This window comes from Alosa sapidissima, chromosome 12 (assembly GCF_018492685.1).
Source record: "Alosa sapidissima isolate fAloSap1 chromosome 12, fAloSap1.pri, whole genome shotgun sequence".
NCBI lineage: Eukaryota > Metazoa > Chordata > Actinopteri > Clupeiformes > Clupeidae > Alosa > Alosa sapidissima.
This window is the reverse complement of record NC_055968.1, coordinates 25,103,005-25,118,668: the sequence shown is the minus strand read 5'-3', so window position 1 is coordinate 25,118,668 and position 15,664 is coordinate 25,103,005. Positions and strand designations below refer to the sequence as shown.

The following is a 15,664-nucleotide window of genomic DNA, read 5'->3' as shown; positions in this document are numbered from 1 at the left end:
GACATCATTTGTGTGTGCGTGTGTCGGCTGACGGTCCTAAAAAGGGGTCTATTCGCCTTATTTACCCGGTGGCCAGAACGAGGCTAAAGGGTAGGCTACACTTACACCTAAGTCCAGCAGATGGTGGTGGTAATGCACTCCGTTTGCAAACTGCCAAAAAAAACTCACTGAAGAAGAAGAACAGGCCACCGAACCCTTCTTTTTTTGGTGAGCTTTTTTTTTGGCAGTTTGCAAATGGAGTGCATTACCACCACCATCTGCTGGACTGAGGTGTAATGGCATTTGTACCCTTTAGCCTCGATCTGGCCGCCAGGTGAATAGACCTCTCCGGAATAAGTCCCACCTCCGAAACATCCGGATCCACCCAACTTCCGGGTGTCGAATGTCTATGGGCTAATAACATGCCGTTTCGAAATGTCTGTCAAACATCTGTAGGTGGCGAAGTAGAAAAAAATGGTGGGCCGATTGGCCTACACACTTCTGCCATCTAGTTTCCACTGGTGCCGTTAAAGTAGAAATATATCAGTAAGAAGCACTAAGCTAACGCACGCTTCGGACGCCGCGACTCCCTGAGTCAAGGTTGCATAGCAACGGCAATGTTTCATAGTTTGTCTTCACCGAAATGGAGTTCGTGGCACCAGAATCTGTCTACGGAGGTGGCACTAACCCTGCATGAAATAGTCATGTTTGATAGGTTGTTAATACATTCTGAAAATGTTACTGTTCTGATCAAGGTCATGCAAAATAAAGCTATTGACTCAATACGACTCTGCCTCTGATTCCTAATCTGCTTATCATAATCTGTTTTTCGTGAGAAAAAAAAATCTTGTCTCGTCATGTCTTTAGTGTCTTTGTCGGCGATTTCTTTCTTTTTCAAATATCTCAATAACAGCCAACAAACTCTCAGCACAGTCAAACCAAAGTTAAGTTGTGTTGAAAAGAGGCTGAACCTTGCAAACGATTTACTTTTATAGACCACTGAAATCACGCGTAAATGACCATCACGTTAGGTTGTGACTGGTTGTGAGCGAGATCTAACGCCCTCCTCCGCCCGCGTACATCGGAACTAGCTCCCGGTTAGCATTAATAATCGTTTACTACTTTAACGGCACCGACAATCAAAAAATCCTACTTTGCCACCTACAGAGTTTGACAGGTAGCCTGGCGGGCCATCCTATATCATTGAAATGTATAGTCTGGCATCGAACCATTCACCTCGCTTAATCCAAGGGGCGGGCAGAGAATTGTCTTTCAAACTGCCTAGGCTTGCAATAGGCCAGCACTACGACCATATCCGTATCCGGTCGGCAAAACGGCAAATACATCCTTCTTCGAAAGGAATGACTTAAGTGCATTGTGTTGCTCAACTTTCAAAGAAAAGCACAAGTCCAACTTCTCCAAAGTTGACGCCAACGCCGATTCAAACAACCGCTCTTCGTTCGCCATAGCCACCTTTCTTGTTGTTCACCGTCGCAGGACTGTCGTTATCCTGTTAAGCCCGCCTTAAGACTCTAACAAAATAGAGCGCTGTGATTGAATAACATCCACGGTGTTAGCCAGTAGAAATCCCTATGGTTTGATACTAGACGTACAGGCTGAGCAAATTAATTTGCCGCCGCTAGGGTGCGTCTAGATTTCTAGGCTATTTGACAGGTACAATTTTTCGTAACGCCATGTTATTTCCCATAGACATTCGGCAACCGGAAGTTGGGTGGATCCGGATGTTTCGGAGGCGGGACTTATTCCGGAGAGGTCTATAAGGCGATGAGATAATGAGATGATGAGATAATGAGATGAGTTTCCCACTTAACATAGCCCCTCCCCTAAGAGTTGAGTGTGAAAGTGGACAAACCCCAGAAAGTAAAAATGTCCCAGTTGTGGACTCGTCACTTTGTCATCATTTTGTTTTTGTTTATTCAATGCTTGCCAGATGATGTGCGTGAGTAACAGTGCATCATGGCGTCGCCAATGTGAGGAGCGCATTACTTAAGTCCTGCCATGTATTCTTTCTGCCTGTGCCCTTAACACAGGTGATATCAATAATTAGCTGATTTACTGAAGACTAATTAGGAGCAGCTGGTTGAGTGAATGGAACAAATATGTGGTTTTCCATCTCTGAGATAGCCTGGTTAACACAAGACCACTTCACAAATTTGCTAACAGATTCATGTGGGTTCTCCCATGAGTTGAGGCCAACGCACAACAGCGGTGACATTCCGATTGGCGCTCAAGAGATGGAACAATTTTCTAAACTTTTACGTCGGCGCACATCAGATGCCACCAGTTGGCTTTGCCTCATTCAAAATAATGGAGTTCTAAACTTTTGTGTCACTTGACGCGCGTCATACGCCGCCAGTGGGCGTTAGCCTTTAGAATACAACAGAAAAGGCTCTCAGCTTTGATTGCAGATTTGATGGTTTAAATTTAGAGATGAACCAGTCTCTGCAAAACATGCAAAATTATGAATGTAATATTCTGCATATTAGCTTTACTGTTTTTTTTTTCTGAAAAGAAATAATTCAGATAATCACCTAGATTTTGATTAGTAACTGTAATTTAATTACACAGTTTTTTCTCAACTGATTGTAATTACATTTATTTTTTTATTTATTTACGTAACTGTTATATGTAACTAGTTACTCCCCAACCCTGACGGCAGTGCCATGGAGAAAAGTATCTATCAAGGAGTAGAGGGCAGTGTAGGAACAAAGTAGTTTGTTTCCCTTATAATGTTATTTCTATCTCATAGCTCTAATGATTTTACTGCATTTCAAATATACACAGGAGAAATGTTAAATTCCTAGTAGGGAATTTCACAATCAATCAACCAAGCCTATTTACTGTTAAAAACAAAATCACTAACAAAGCAACCAAAAAACATCACCAACAGAACATTGAGCACAACAAGAGCATTTTACTGAGGTTATCATGCAGGCACCTTCTTTGGTGTTTCAGTGAATCAGGCCCATGACACCTCCAGAATTCTAAGGCTCAACAGTGGTGTCTGGCGTCCCATACTCCTCCACACTCATGATGGGTTCTCTAACAAATACCAACAATGAACCAAAGCAGCCAACACAAAATCACACAAAAACACAACAAAGCAGCCTCAGTGCGCAACAATAGGCTTCAGGTCATGCCCCGTTGATGCAGGTTTTAAGCAAAGCTAGAAGCCAATCAGCCAGAGAAAAACACCAAAGCAAGAACAGACAACATATCCACCAGAACAGCCGTCAACAGTATTTCACTGGGATTATCAAGCAGGCACCTTCCTTCTTCTGTGTTTCGTTGAATTACATTCACGACACCACCAGAAGGCTCAGTCAACACAAACAACCAGAGCACATGGGCAAGCAGGAGGTGGAAAACTGCACATTAAGCAAAAGTTACACCTGTGCTCAAATCCATGCTCCTCCTCACTCATACCTACCAGAGCCAGCTGGCTGGCTTTCATATGTACATTATAAATATGGAACAACACAGACATTACATGCTGTTGCTCTTCCAAAAATAACAGCTTCAGTCTAACAAACACCTCACCTACCTCGTCTAGCTGGCCTCACCACCCAGTGTTGCATCTGGCCCCAAAAAAAACAGCATTTCAGGATGTTCATTAGTCTCAAGTTCACAAATGCATTGCACAGACCATTTGGTTTTATTCAGGAGCTATGAAGGGAAAGCACAGTCTAGAGGATGTTCTACACGGAACAACCTGTCAAGATTATGACCAGGTAAACATTTTCCTTTGCAAGAAACAGACATTGTAGGTCACTGGAAATAAGTAGGGTATTATTTTAAATAATGAGCCTTTCATGTCAGTCTCAAAAATACAGAGTAAATACTATCCCACAGAAAAAAATAAACACCAGTAATTCTGTCCCTCCATTAATTTTCTCCCTCAGCACAAACAAAAACATAAATACGCTATTGCCATAAACTGCTGGTGAAATGTGTACTGTCTCTGAAGACCTGTCTCAAATCGCCACCTGATGAGACTACAAATACAAAAACTATGGAAAATGCCAATGCATCATCAGAAGTGAACGGTGAAGATTCTCCTCACATTCACTGTCTTTAGACAGTCGAGATGACTATAGCGTAAGGTTTACTGATGAGGTGTGTATTTAGCGAGGCGTTCTGCAACACATGCTGTTTAACTGCCCCCACACATCTCTGTGCCATACGGTGAGCTGGGTCAGACACTGAACTCAGCACTGTTCCACCTGTGGAATTTCTCCACTCCGTGCCATCCCCAACCTCCAGGATCATGGGCCGTTCCTTGTCTGAAGCTTAGTATGTTGGAATGTATGCAGCAAAAAACCTTCAGTCGTTTAATAATCAGCTCTATTTACTTAAATTTACATTCAAAAAGACATCAAATCAGAACCATTAATGTCATAAACCCAAAGTGAGTGACATTATAGTGCCTTTTATATGAGACAAACGTTTTATCTTGTTCCAACTTTGGATGGATGTGCTTCACACGTCCCTGTTAAAGTAAACAGAGGATTCATCTGTAGTGCCGCACACATATGGTGGGTTCATACCTGACTGCTGTGCAGTGTTTGTGTTGGGGATGAGAAAAAAGGGGGGAAAGGAGAAAAGTGATGCTTCTCTTTAGATGAAAAACTTTAATCAAAAATACAATTTGCTTACACTTCATACAAAAGTGCAAATTACAATAATTCAAGCTTTCACAAATATATTGTGTGCAATATTCCAAATTTACAGCACACAGAGAGCAACAAGCATTGAACTGAAAGGTGTGGCACTAAAGCGATATGTATGGAATATATGAGTTAGCTGACATCCAAAATAATCATCCTTAAAGCTCAAATGTTGATATTAATGTGGACACATTGTTCATTACACTATGTTGGTCATTATTGTTATGCATATACGCCTAGTTAAGGGCTTACCTCTTTCACATTTCATCATCTCAGTTACTCAATTGCCACTGACACACAATTGCATCAGCATTAAAGAAAAACAGTTATGTTTACTGTGCTCAAATAAATAGAAATCCTTAGAACTTGATTTCTCCTCTTCTACTGAAGAAGTTAATTTCTGTGAAAGAACAACAGTTTGTCAGTAAAGGATCTAACTTATATTTTGTCTAATGCACCTTTTTTTGGGCGTTTCACTACTTACACAGTTATTCTGCAGTTGCGCACTTGTACATACGGGCCTGTGTATCTGACGTCACACCTGACAACATTGTTGGAGAAATCAGACTCCTCCACCTGTCGTGAAGGGTTCACTGTGACCTGTAGGAAAGACACAGCTTTTAAAGAAAATGTCACTTCTGTTTTGTAACACTGAGTTAAAGTATAGTTAACACTACCTTCAGAATGTAATTTCCTGGAGGCACATCAGTGATGTCAATCCACTGACAATCAATGTTGGCATGATACGTATCATAGCAACCAGGACCCAATCCCTATGGCAATCATCACAAAAGGAATATCTGGTACAATATAAAACTGCCAACTGCTTTGGTTATCCAATCAAAATATCGGAAAAAACTGATTACTATGCAGAAAATCGGGGACAGAAGCATTATTTAGGAGCTGAGTGGTGCTTCAGGTAGGTTATTTTACCTGTGTGTGAACTGTGCAAGCGTAGCGTCGCCTTACACCGTGATCACAGCTTGTGTCCTCAAGACAGAAACTTGCCTTGTGTCCTTCAGCCACTTTTCTCTCAGAGGAGATTTCCAACAGATCGTAATTACTGAAAGCCTCCATGCTGTGGTAGTGCCTGAGCGAAAATAATTGTGGAGAGGAATAGATGCACTTATCTGGCAGTATCACTAAATATAAATGCCATAAAACGTATTTAGTTCAGCTCACTCTCTCTCCTAACTTTTTCTTGCTATGAATATAACTAGTGCATGTGGTTGTAAACACAAGACACTTTTAAAAAAGAAAATACACATCTCACTTCCAGTGCAGAAGAAAATAGTGATACTGACTGACTTATAGTTCTGCCTGGAGCCTATCAATGGACTGTTGGAACAGGTGGAGGTGGAAATATATTTATGGTGCCAATAATTAATTTAATAGTGAACTCACTGATGGCAACTATGCCACTCCCACTCGTGTCTTGGTTTCACAGGCAAGAAGTCAGCAGTTCCTTGATTCTTGACTCTCTGAGGGAATCGAAGTAGTACTCTATAGTCAAGGTCTCTGACGCTTGGACTATAGGCAGACCTTGATGGGGAAATACAAAGAAAGTTATTTTTTACCATCAAATAATGTCTTCCACATATATTGAAGAACAAATGTATCAAATGTAGGCCCTATCTTGTATCAAATGTATCATTGTATAGTGTTGTATCTTTTAACAAAGACTTTAAAAATGTATATTGATATCTTTGTCATTATGTATCATTATTTAACCAGAGAGCAGAAGACGTTAAGTTACCGAGAGAGACAGTTCTCCTCAGCAGCACATCTCAGTGCATACATCTGCACACGCTGGATATAAGATGCTGCTTGAATGTAATATGGGTCAGGGATGAGGTCTGGAAGACCTGAGAAAATACAGATACAGAACATTTTTCAAACTCTCATTGTTACATATAGGCCTATGTGCTAAAAGGCAGGACCTATCTGCCCAGGGGACATATAAGTTCCATTATTCAGCATAGAAATGTATGGAAATTGATGATTGAAACTTTGTGAGAGTAATTTCTAGCATCAGATGTTATCACCTACCGTTATGGAAGTACCTGGTGCCATAACCAGACGCAGGTGGAGGATGGGCTGGTGGTCTTATTCTTCCACTTGAGGGATACATATTGTGAAAAACTGAATTTCTGTGATTCTTGCTGCGGGAATCATTGTTGGTCACATTTTCTGCATTTGCCAGCTGAGCATCTTCCTCTGTTGTGTTATAAGCAGCAGCAGAAGGAAACACTTCTTGAGGCACTGAATCTCTTTCACCCGGAGCTAAGTGCTGCCCAACCTCTTCAGTGGTGCCTTCAGTCTCAGTTTCGTTCAGTGAGGTGTTTCGTCCAACTTCTTGTGTCTCAATGTCAGCGTTTTGGTCTGCCGTTATTTCAGCATTGTCCATTAATGATGGTGATGGTTGGACATGTACAGCTTCGGACACAGGTTCCTCTTCGCCGTGACTGCGCTGTCCCCGCGATCCACCGTTCCCAGAATATTCCTGCGTTAAGGCTGACACACCTGTTGTGCCATGTAGTGCATCGTAAGTGCTAGGGTTGGTTGGATTTGCACTTACAGCATCTCTGCGAAAAGACGCCAGAAACCTCTGATTCCCGTTACTGGAGATGAGGCTGTTTGCCGTGTGGGGACCAGCATCCGAACTTAAAACACTTTGTGATTCCCGTAAATTCAGTGGCAAAGCAGAGTCCACCACATTGGGATGAGGTCGCCGGGACCTAGACTCTGAATCCGATGCTCTGGAAGCGGTGGACCTCCTTGGAATTCCCAAACCTCTATATGTAGTTAAATAGAACTGACTACTTCTCCTTGACTGCACAGGTCGATGAAACTGTGATCCGGTGCTCAATAAACTGTAGACATGGCCGTTGCTCTCCCATTGCACTTTATGCCGCCATGGTCCAGCGCGCTCGCCTAAATGGCGCTGTCCGGTGCTTAAATCAACCCACGTATGGAATAGAATAAAAAGCAGAACTATTAACTTAATCATGGTAAATGGATATAGTTGTTCCACTGTGATGTTTTTTTCCCTAATGTGATGAAAACTCCTTAAGTTGGAGAATTTAAAGGTCCATTCTGGCTATTAAAGAGGGTGGTGCGTTATAAAGAGACTGCAAAACGGAGGTGTAAGACACCTACTTGTTCCAAAGTTTATCTACGCATGCACAGATAGCTGTAGGATTTCGAGAAGAAGCACCGTACACTTAACCATTTCGTTTCTGAAATCCTTACACAAGGATATTTGTTTAGTGAGGTAAATGTGGCGAGTAGGTGGCATCAGAGGTGGTTCTGCCGTGAATGGCTGTCACATTTAAACGTGCAGTACGCGCACTACAAGTAGGCTATGTTGAAACTGCCTTTGCATGTGGCATTGGATTAAAATGTCTTGTTCCACTTGCCTAACACCGTCCACCTACTAACACCATCCCATAACAGTAACCAGGGGGCGCCGGGGGTAAAAACTTGGCCTGAGCGGTGAATGCTTTTTAAAGAGAGGATAGTTTATATGAAGTGCAAATACCAAGGCAATGGAAAAGCAGACAGACGGTTCAGGTTTATACCCACAGCTAAACTGGGAGAAATCTAACAGTCTAAAATGGTCTTGTCACGAATTGGAAACTATGAAGAGCGCCAGTGTGATTGGGCTCTTGTCAGCTTGCAATGACATCTTACAATGCTAAGGGCGTGTTTGTCTGGCATTTATCACCACATGATGGCGATGCTGAGCATCATCATCTCATTAACACACTTTCCTTTCCATTTTGTTTTGGTTCCTTAGACATAATAGTGGTCAGAGAGGATTTCTGACATAGGTGTAATGTGAGGGCACAGAACAACATAAGCCTAATGTTAATACAATATTGAAAACCAAGATTCAAACCAAAGTAATTAGGAGTAGGCTAGCATTAGATTGTGTTATTCAGGTGCTCTATATACAATGTTAGGTAGAGAGATAGAAAGTATTTCTGATCATCTCACCTTTCCCCTGTATAGCTGCCCTCAATCTTAGGGTATGGAGGCTGGACGTGATGAGGAGAAAGTAGCTGGCTGATAGGTATGGGCAAGAGGCCAGTCAAGCTGTCAACCATGGCACGTTGACCATTATAAAAGCCTACCCCTGCCTCCCTGACAGAGTCCCGGCTAAATATAAACACAGTCTGTCCACAAGCACTTACAGGTCTCTCAGCAATGTGTGACAGAAAGAGGAGCTTTCAGCTGAGGGCAATTAAGCAACTGCCATAAAGTGTGAGGATGAGTGATGTTTCATGATGGAGATTTGTGCCTGTGGTAACTTTTTTTAATGAAGTTACATACAGTGTGTCCATACATTTTATGTTTGACTATGTCATTACAATATTTTGACTTCAGCTGGCTCATGAAAACATATAATACAACACTATACTTTGTGACCTTGACTAAGAAAATGAGATTTGTCTTTTCACTAACCATACAGTGATTCCTTGAATTTGATGATGGAATTCATCCTCCGTTTGTTCAGTGAACGTCTAAATATCCAGTGGAGGCAAATAAATAAAATTATTTTTCTAAAGAGAATTTAAATGAGACCTAGGTCACTTTGAAGGAAAAAGTCTAGACAGTATTTGTTTTTGCTCAGGTCAGCCTTCAGTGCAGACACCAGTGTAAAGCCATTTGGAGTATTTCTGGCTCCTTAAAACAGCGGGTGTGGAAAAGCTGATCACTTGACTGGCTGACGTTCACTCAGCCTTTCAGACCTCTGCATGTATGCCCTGGGATTCATCACCAACCATACCATTCATAAAAACCCACGGAAAAAATTCAAGATTATTTTTGTCCCACCTCACAGGGTTGTTTGGTCATTGCTAACCACACAGGGGATTCTTGGCCGTTAGCTGGCATAGGCTGAGTTATGGTCTGTCCAAGACCACACACACAACACAATGACACATCCAGGGGTTGTCCCTTCACACATCCCCAAACCATTGTTACACAATATTCAGGGGAGACAGCTGGAAGATCAAGTTCCAAATGTATAGCATCATCAAATGTATGGCCTCATATAGATGGGGTGAGTTCAAATGACTCAAACTACAACTTCACTTTTGATTACCAGATATCAAAATAGATCATCTTGTTATAGTGCTAATAGACTTTTATTTCGCTCCAACTCAAAAGTCTACATGGAGTGTCTTGGTTAATACTCAAATACATTTTAGCAGGTGTACCAAATAAACATTTTGGTAGAATTACCCTAAACTGGAAATAGATCACTTCTCTGTAAGAGGTTTTACCTGGATGTTATTTACTGACAAACATGTGGTTTCTAAACCACTGCCCAACGCAGGAGAGCTAAATTAATCTCATTCCATAGTCAGATGGGTTTCTGGATTTACCAAACAGGCAGCTATTTTATATCACTAATATTATCTTAAATATTGTGTCATATGAACCTGTGGTAACCACAGGCAAATGTAGGCTACTGGTGATCCTTTACTGCCAGACTCATACTCTTTAGGATTTTAAATCGTGGAGGTTGTAGTTTTGACTTGGACTAAATTGTCAAGTCAGAAAAGTCAACCAGCTGAAAAGGTCTAAAGGAAATATTCAGTGAGATTTACTGAAACCACATCCCTAAATGCATTCTACTAACTACCTGTGTAAAAGCTAAACATGAATCTAAATACATGGCCAATTTCATAGCAGTAGTATCATGCAAATACAGGCATACAATGTCCTTTTCTAATCCTCCCATAACCCTATTTATAACTCAAAGAATTTGAGGCATGGTCATGTGCAAGAAACTCATGTGGTACAAAACTAGGATACTGATGACCTAGAGCCTATGTTCTGCCCATAAAATTATAGCTGTAGTACAGAGTTAAATTCTAATCACCAAGTATTCTTTGGAATGCAAGGTCTTAAACCCACTGAAATGACTGAATAGCATCAGCAATTACAATAACCTCAAACAGTAGTTAAAATGTAGAATTATTTAAATAAGATTAAATTAATCATTAAGACTTAACTCAACTCATATATGCTCTATTGTCATTGTTTATGACTCTTAATAAAAGTTACAAAAAGATTAAAGATAGTGGTTTTGTGTTGGAGAGCATTCACAAAATTGTGACACTCATTTATTTGGAAAAGGTCTTTCAAAGTAGGCAGGATGGAACCTGGCTGAATACACAAATAAACTACTTACACGTCTTAGAAAACATTACATAATCAAGTAATAAATGAAAGTGACAGAAAAACAAAACTAATCAATTTCCAAAAAAAGATAAATTAAATCCATTCCTTCATACTATATACAAAACAATTATGGGCAAGGGAAAAAAAATCATCCACAAGAATGTCTTCAGACTGCCTCCTATTTACAGAGCTATACATGGCAGCGATCTGGAGTTGTTACTGAAAGAGAAAACAGCATCGTTATTGAAAACAAAACATTATATAACAACAAAGAATCCAGATTCTATTCACTCAGATTCTATTAAGTTCAGTCACACACTGGAAAGATATAATGTTGAATATAGTTGATAGCAGTTGATGAGCTGTAGAAATGGCTCCTTTAATTTTTTCCGCTTACCTATAAACAATTTAACAATGTATTCTGAATGTCTTCAAACACCATGTTGAATATTTCATCTTTAGACTTCAAGCCATCCAGATATTCTGAAATAAGACACACACAAAAAAAATAATCAAATACATTATTCAGAGGCAGAGATAAAAAAAGGAATTATTAGACAGTGTGAGAACATGGTTCCCATGAATTTATCTGTATATATATCAAACATTTCCACTCACCGATGTTCAAGCAGCCATCCTCCATCACCTTCCTGTGTTTCAGGTACATGGGCCACACGTGGCCATCAAACAAACCAGGTGGGTCTGGGACAGTGTACTGTCTTGTACTGCAAAACAATTACACTTTCCATTCAGTTATTTTTGGGGATGCTTTTACATGAAGATCCATACAGTACAGATCAAAGTCTATTTTTATAATAATAAGAATAATTGGACTCTGCAAATTGAGTCCATAATGGAGCATGTTAAAATTGTAAACATGTTAAAACTGTACATATACAAACCTTCTCCTCCTCTTGCATTCTTCATATGGAATGCTGATGTAGTAACACTTGTCGAAGACATCAACCAAAGGCCTTCAAACGAAACAAAAAAAGATAAAATGACCTGTGCATAATATAGATACTGTGTGCCATAACCTCACTACATACCAACCCAGCTTACATAACTTAAAACGTCAGTATCTCCTTTCCATGGTGTCGAGTGTACTATTGGTCTCAAGTGTGAGTGAGAAGATATCACACTTCGTAAGAAGCGCTGCTCATCAGCCATGTCCAAAACATGCGCTGCTCCAATCAGCAGCCACCTTCCTTATCTACAGCTCAGCAGTGCTACACTCAGAGCAGAGTGTTCTACTACTTACATCTCACGTGATGTCGGACTCGGTATACTCTACCCAAACTTCCCTGAAGCTTATCTGACAAAGCTAATTTTTATGTTTCTCCAGAAAGATCTATGTTTTAGGTCACTGTAGACATTCCAGGCACTTAAGGTCACCAATATGGTACAACACACATCGGTTTAATAATCATAGTTTGTTTAGTCTGAATAACCTTTCGTGACATTCCAAATAGGATATGATGTACGTTGTCAATAAATGCCAGGAACTAGTGTCATTGTAATGTATATCATAGCAAAGTTGTAAAATATGGACAGGGCTTAAAGCAAATAAAATGTCTGCCTGAAGTCATCATAAACTTTCAAAGTTGTTATATACAATTATTTGCTTTCAAATCTTAAACGGCCTGACCCATGCCAGAATCCTGGCACTGTGCCCAAGAACTGTAAAGCTGATGATGTATGGGGAAACTTTCTAAGCAATATTGCTGGGCAATGTTCCTCATTATTGTGGTTCTGGCATGTTCCCATTGATATGTAAATCAGGTTTATTGGCATATACAAGACATTTGTTCTCTGCATTTTACCCATTGGGCAACAATTTCTTTTCTGGAAAACTTTAATCATCAGTAGGCAAATCATCATGATCATCTAATCAGAATACATGGAACTGGTTATGTGGTTGCCCAGCAACATTATTCAAAAAGCTGCTCCATGTATCATCACATTAAGCCCAGCATGGAACACTTGCTGCACGAATGACCTAATGTCTGATGATGCAAACTTGCTGCAAGACTCACCTGTAGTTGTAGAGAAGGAAACCCTCCACAATCAGTATGTGGGTCTGCTCCTCTTGATCTTCCACCTCTGCTGTAGGCGATAGCCTCACACCGTGGGAACGGGCAAACTTGACCGGATTCTCAATCCAACCTTTTACAGTGTTGACCATGGCTTCCATATCCAAAGCTGTAATAACTACACAGGGGGAGCACACATACAAATGTGGAACGCTAGTGTTAATTCATAGTTAATTGTGGATGACCAAATATGATCAGAAGTGGTGTGATGCTACAGATAATATATTACAATAGCATTGAGGTGGAATAGCACAAGGAATGGATGTATGGCTGGGTTTCCTACAGTCAAACACGATCTTACCATCCCATTGCCTAAAGCCGTCCTCTCCGACTTGTATTTGATCCGGTGGCTGAAATAACAGTGACCAGTAAAACACTGCTGCAACCTCAGGCTGACCAGCACACCAGACGGCCTGATCACATCCTGAACTCAAGCTAACACACATCTGCTCTAGCCACACAGAAGCATGCAAAGCACAAAGACTGGGTTTGGAAATCTTGTCTTTTACAGCATATATGAGAGTGCAGGTACAGAAGGATGTGACGAAAGCTTCCAATTCCTACATTTGGGGTACGGTACAAAAAAAAAAAAAAAAAAAAAAAAAAAAAAAATCACGATTCGGTGTACCTCTGTATTGAAGCTACAGTTTGGTTAATTTTTGGTACTGCTAGTCTAACATTCACTGACAATGTGTCCCTGAGCTCATGTCCTTTACTCACTGTTCCCTAACCTTTTAGCAACAAACTGAAACAATACTTACCTTGAAGAAATCATCTTGATGGATCACACAGCAGTTAGGTAAAAGATTGACCAATCTTTTCGTTAGTGTGGTTTTGCCACCATTTGTCACACTGTATATAAAATAAAACATACATATGCACAGATTAGTAATACTATAAAGTCTAGAAATAGTCTAGTTTGTCCTGTAACGTTAATTATCATTAGCCTGCCTGGAAACAATTACTTAAAATTGGCGCGACTATCATTAACGTTAGCTTCAAGCTTCATGGTCCAGTCTCTGCCAGCCAATGTCTAACGTAAAAAAATCGGCAGTAATGAGTGACAATATTACTTTCCCAGTTAATGTTACTTCCAGAAACATTAACACCATCTATTAGGATACATTTTAATGTTAGTCAACGTTAGAGGCAAAATCGGCTAACCCCTGGGCCCAGCCAATGTGGTTATCAAATCGTAAACATTGGACAGCACAGCAGTCAGGAACAATTACTGCTATACAGACATCTTAGTAACGGATACTGTAACAACGCTAAAGATGATTGCAACAGACTAACATAAGTAATACAACTTTAGATGCAAATAGTCAATTACACCATAAACGACTCATCCTGTGTCTTACTAACGTTAGCTACTGGCTAGAATCCCACTTCCCACATGGTGCCGCGCAATATTTTTAAATCTCCCGCTTAAACTTTAGGAAACGAACTACTAACATGACGCAAATGGACATTAGGTTGTAATATATTTTATAAATAAACATTACAGATCATCAACTCTGGTGTTGAATGTTTAAAGTGAAGTTAACGAAACGTCTGTTTAGATTTATTGGCGAAAGTTTCCAAGCTAACTTGCTTACATGTCGACTTATTAACGTGACATGTTTCAGCTAAATACGTTTTCAGCAGAGTTTCAATTGCCAAATGGTTCATTTCTTTACCAATCTATGTAGCTAACTTTGTAAAACATTTCGTATTTCATTAGCTTACTAACATAACGTTACAGTTTAAGTTTCAAATGAAATTCCAACTTACCCGCCAATTCCTATGATGTACTTCATCCTGAAATCGGTTTTGTTACAGACCACCACAACAGTAGTTACTAAAAATGAAAGGGACACTAACCAAAATCCCCACGATAAGCTAGCGCTACCTAACTTTCAGACGTTGTAACGTTATAAAAGCCTGGGTAACGTTATCTAAACTTTCCACGCAGCAGTTCATTGATACCTTCGAGACACCACGAGCTATATTCCAGACCAGGGTCGAATCCCTAGAATATTTACCCCTCGTGGGCGATTGTGGGCGCGGCTCTTTTAGAGCAGCCAATCATGTTTTTAGAAACCACGATAATAACCAATCGGCGTTTAGGGATCTCCAAGGTTTACATTATCGACTACCACCTGTTTTGTGTCCTTGTGACAAATAACATGACCACTTACATGTATTACTGATGGAGCACGCAACGACACCTATAAGGTATTACAGGCACATTGTGTATAGCCCGCGTCAGTACAGTGTGACCAGCTTCACGTAAACAGCCTAATAGCTGTAAATATATCCACTTAAACGTACTTGTAGGCTACACTGTAAACGTGGTGTTCAACGCACGATGAGGCAAATTTGTCCGATGTGTTGGATGGCCTATGAAACGCATCATGTTGACAGCTGCTCACAGTGAATAAAGTTGAAATTTACCTCCTATCACACACTTCTATGAGGCCTGATAAAATAGATTACAGAATAGCACATACAATGTGATTTAATGGGCACAATCAGATTAAGGTTTTAGCAAAGTGAGACAACTCGTATAGACTATAATGTAATCATGTTAAAACAGAAGTGAGGAGCTTTGGTCTAACAAACTGGGCTACAACCTGACAGCACCAACAACAGCATAGCTGCTGATAAAACTTGCTAACATCTTTTGTCAACAGAGTGTGTGGAAGCTGCTCACATTTTCAGTGGCAA

The 15,664-nt window shown here is 40.3% G+C and overlaps 2 protein-coding genes across 4 annotated transcripts; both read right to left on the bottom strand.

Moving 5' to 3' along the window:
• Positions 1–4,624: 4,624 nt before the first annotated feature.
• loxl5a (lysyl oxidase-like 5a) lies at positions 4,625–10,694 on the bottom strand. Of its 2 annotated transcripts, XM_042057301.1 has the most exons (8): positions 8,667–10,694; positions 6,717–7,621; positions 6,424–6,532; positions 6,072–6,209; positions 5,601–5,757; positions 5,345–5,440; positions 5,152–5,267; positions 4,625–5,067 (listed from the first exon to the last, which is right to left on the bottom strand). In XM_042057301.1, exons 1-8 carry the CDS (start codon positions 8,774–8,776, stop codon positions 5,061–5,063), a joined length of 1,638 nt encoding a protein of 545 aa, XP_041913235.1. In that variant the 5' UTR covers positions 8,777–10,694; the 3' UTR covers positions 4,625–5,060. The 2 variants fall into 2 exon arrangements, with proteins under 2 accessions (XP_041913235.1, XP_041913236.1); XM_042057302.1 differs by lacking the exons at positions 4,625–5,067; positions 5,152–5,267 and having other exon boundaries at positions 5,379–5,467.
• A 71-nt stretch (positions 10,695–10,765) lies between these two features.
• Positions 10,766–14,951, bottom strand: LOC121678095 (muscle-specific beta 1 integrin binding protein). Of its 2 annotated transcripts, XM_042057304.1 has the most exons (8): positions 14,729–14,951; positions 13,717–13,807; positions 13,257–13,305; positions 12,899–13,073; positions 11,765–11,836; positions 11,481–11,587; positions 11,260–11,345; positions 10,766–11,081 (listed from the first exon to the last, which is right to left on the bottom strand). In XM_042057304.1, exons 1-7 carry the CDS (start codon positions 14,752–14,754, stop codon positions 11,260–11,262), a joined length of 606 nt encoding a protein of 201 aa, XP_041913238.1. In that variant the 5' UTR covers positions 14,755–14,951; the 3' UTR covers positions 10,766–11,081. The 2 variants fall into 2 exon arrangements, with proteins under 2 accessions (XP_041913238.1, XP_041913239.1); XM_042057305.1 differs by lacking the exons at positions 13,257–13,305; positions 14,729–14,951.
• Positions 14,952–15,664: the final 713 nt, after the last annotated feature.